This window comes from Nicotiana tabacum, chromosome 17, assembly GCF_000715075.1.
Source record: "Nicotiana tabacum cultivar K326 chromosome 17, ASM71507v2, whole genome shotgun sequence".
Taxonomy (NCBI): Eukaryota; Viridiplantae; Streptophyta; class Magnoliopsida; order Solanales; family Solanaceae; genus Nicotiana; species Nicotiana tabacum.
The window spans coordinates 69289780-69293743 of record NC_134096.1 but is presented as its reverse complement, the minus strand read 5'-3'; the positions used below and the strand labels follow the sequence as shown (position 1 = coordinate 69293743).

Sequence of the window (3964 nt, the reverse complement as noted above, 5' to 3'; positions counted from 1 at the left end):
ATACCGACTACCTCCCACCAACAGAGTTATTTCTGCGCACAAAGGCTTAAGCAGTTAGGAAGAAATTACCTAATCTTTTTCATCTCTGTTAGGATTTCGACCTTGTTCTCCTATTTATCCCACCTCATTGACTGTTAGGGATAGACCTTAGGTTCTTGAGCTCTTCTTTCACAACAATAATTAAGAACATGCTCATGTAATCCACAAATCATTTCTTTTTTACCAATTGGTATTGTATCACCGGATTCATCTTAACATGTTAGATTCATCAGCAGGACAATTGCAAGAAGTTACGAATCAGTTCACAGCATCTGTCTACAACTCCGCTACATCACAGTGAAATCCCAATTTGCTAAACTAAATCTCCCTTAAACATTCTCAATCATTTGATAATTCCACAATTGAAAAACATATAGTTAGTAACTACAAGTGCAATGATTAAATTAGAGCATCGAAGTGACTATCATAGGATAGTCACGAGGGCTTAGAGGTATGAAGTTAAGTGAATTTTACCATCTGAACAAGCTTAGCTATTTAAAGGACTCTTAATAAAGTAAGTTGGTCCATCTTACAAGGGTGTAACCAAGTTTTGAAATATTAGGGATATATGCGTAGCCATTCTACATCCAAGACATTTATTTATAAAAAAGAGAGAGTGACATTGCCAAGTAAATATGTTCAGAGCAAGAAGATCCATGGTTCTCGTATTTGTTCCATTTCCACCCTCTGTTGGAGAAATATATGCAGACAATATGTTCTACTCAAACTAATAATATTCGTTGACAAGCATATATCATCATGCTAACTTCATGAAAACAATAAATGAACCAGCATGTTAATATAAAAACTACGCCTCAATCCCAATAAATGACTAGCAGCACACAATCACAAATTTTTCTCCAATTGAAATAGCAGCTAAATTCAAAAATATGAAAACATAAGAAAAAGTCACATGACCAGTTTAGTTTAGCTCTTATCCTGAGTAATGTAGCCTTCCTTTCGGCCCTCAAAACCAGGCCTCATGAGCTTCTTCTCCCTTTTAGCAATCTTCCTCATCTTCTTCTCCTTTACTTTGCCAGCAATGTTATCCCTTCTCTTCTGCTGTCGTTCGTTTTTCAACTTCTCCTGACTCTGCACTCTTTCCTTCCACTTCTCTGAACTCTTCTCTTTCCTTCTCTTCTCCCTCTTCATACTCTCCTTCAACTTTGAAGGATCATCATGCACCTTCACTCCCATTGCCCTATTTGCTGCTGCCTTCCATGCTTCCCTATCCGCCACCGTCCTATTCTCCCTCTTCACCTCTTCCAGCCTCTTCAGCCTTTCCAACTCTTTAGCTTTGGATCCCTTTTTCTTCTTCTTCTTTTTCATGTCATCGTCGTCTCCGAGTTTGACTTTCCCAAACTCTATTCCCTTTTCCACTTCACTCGCACTGTTATCTTCTCCCTCACCGTCTTCTCCTCCTTCTTCGCCTCTCTTTCTCTTCTTCCCCTCGGATTTCGCTAAAGATGCTTCCTTTTCACTCCTCCTACGATCATTAGCTCTGTTATTCTGCGAACTCTCGCCATCACCGCGGTTACCTCGGAGCATTTCGATCTTTCTGCGTAGCTTTTGTCTCAGCCCTTCGAAAGTAACGGAGGAGTTATCGTTATTAGGGTTATTATCGTTATCCTCCAAATTAATGGGCGTAGGTTTAGCATGATCTTCGTCGGGAATTGCTTTGGCGTCAGTTATTTGTTGTTTCTGAAGGGATTGTTCGAGGAGGCCGAGGGTGGAGGTTTGATCTTTTTTGTCAGGGTCAAGGCGGTTGCGACGAGCGAGTTTGAGGTTCTCTTTGGATTTTCGCTTTGCGGAGGCTTTGGCGGCTTTCGAGAGGCCTCCGTACCAGGGGGCGTCTTCTTTAGGGAGGTAGAATCTAGGTGGAATTAGGTCGATTAGCTTGTCGAAGAAGAGTCTGTGGTCGTGGATTAGGGATTTCAAATCTACGGTGGTGGTGGTGGTATCTGCGGCGGAGGTGGTGGCGGATCTTTGCTTCTTCTTCATTGCGGCTAGGTTGGACTAGCAATTGGGAAGGAAAAATTGCAGTATATTGGAACTTAACACCTATGGTGTAGTGGGTCAAAGCATTTCTTTTGGGCTCAATGTTAGAAATTCAGAACATGTTGGTATTATACAAACAGGCCTCTCCAGTTAGTTGGGCCTAAATGGAATGATCAAGCAAAGGCTGTGGAGATTCTAGTGAAAGATCTGAAAGTATTTTCCACATTTAATGAAGATTTGTTTAAGGAAATAACACTACTCTTGACGTTGCAGAATTTTAGGTATAATTTTTTTATGTTGGTGTAACTTATGAGGGTGCTGGTTGTTAAGGTGAAGAGATGCTAGCATTCATGATTTGGCGAATATAAATAATTTTGACCGCGGGCTAAAAGTGATCTTTGCCCGGTTTGTTTAAGGATAGTTTCAAGATACATAAGTTATTATTATTAAATATATTGACCTTAACCTAAAAAAGAAAACCTATAGTGATGAATGACTTGTACTATGAGTGTCAATGGTTCGGTTTGGCTATTTATTTTATAAAATTTGTACCATACTAATTTTTCGGTTATTCAATTATGTATAATCAAAATTAGACTTTTAGAAACTGTACGAATCATGTCGATTTCTCTTCGGTATTGATACGGTTCGGTTAATTTTTGATATTTTTTTAAATGTCATTTAAAAGTCATTGGTAGAAGCAGAATGCAATAACTACGGGCTTTTATAGGACTTACCAAAACTCTCTAGATATTTTTACTATTTAAAGGGTGATGAATTAAGAAACATAAATGATGGCGAGAATGTATATCTATCAAGCATAAAAGAAACTAAGCAAAGACAAAGAAAATATAAATCACATGAGTGGATAGATATTAAACTAGCGTTTGGCCATAGATTTTGAAATTTGTTTTAAAAAACTGATTTGGGTGAAGTTTGATTTGAAAATGAAAATCTATTTGAACATAACTTTTCAAAACCATAATTCACTTCTTCTTTTTTGTTGTTGAAAAAATATGAAATGTGACTTATACACATAAGTTATAAAAACTATCAAAAATACCCCAACAATACCAAACAAACAAACTTGCTAATCTTGGATACGCACCAGAACCTTCATCGATATCATTCATTATCATTATCATAAACCATAGTCCTGAACATAGATAAGTTTGGTACAAAATTATCATTTTTATAATGAACAACATAATACACTAAAAATCATAACCTATTATTTTAATATCAACGGCTAATAACATAATTACTAGCCACTATAATTCGTTAAATTACAATAATATTACAAGATCCATCAATCCAAAAGAAAACGATAGCAATTAACTGGTGGTTAGTTGGGCTGTAATAGATAATGGGATTTTTTATAAAATATTAAAGTTTGGGATAATTTTAAAAATTGTTTAAAAATCCAACAATGATATTTTGGGCCAAAAACAAGTCTAGAGCTAGTTTTGGTATTTGAAAATTTTATTTTCAAAATTTGCTAAAATATGAATGAAATCTATAAACAAACATATCTTGCCAAAATTGTTTTGGAAAAAACTTGGCAAAATCTATGGTCAAACAGAGGCTAAGCACGGACTCAAGAATAAAGTCTATATAAGATTAAATATTCGAAAATATAAATTTAAATCATACGAAATGAGACATATTCAATACATTGTAGTTTTCTACTTATAATAGTTAGAATACCTTGTGTCTTGCTAGTGAATATGTTGAAAATAGTTTAGTTTCAATAGGAGTAGTATAATAGGTTTGGGAATTAGGATTTTGAGTTTAATTACTTGTTGCCTTGTAACTGGTTTATAATTTCAAGGCCCAAGGAAAAATTTAATATTTTATTGTTTTAAATTTAATATATAAATATATTTTTCCCATATAAATTTATTCGATACGGTTCGGTATTATTATT

General features: G+C 35.3%; 1 protein-coding gene across 1 annotated transcript; it reads right to left on the bottom strand.

Moving 5' to 3' along the window:
- Positions 1-812: 812 nt before the first annotated feature.
- Positions 813-2097, bottom strand: LOC107821668 (uncharacterized). The gene has a single exon (XM_016648101.2). The coding sequence runs from the start codon at positions 2038-2040 to the stop codon at positions 967-969; it is 1074 nt and encodes a 357-aa protein (XP_016503587.1). The 5' UTR covers positions 2041-2097; the 3' UTR covers positions 813-966.
- Positions 2098-3964: the final 1867 nt, after the last annotated feature.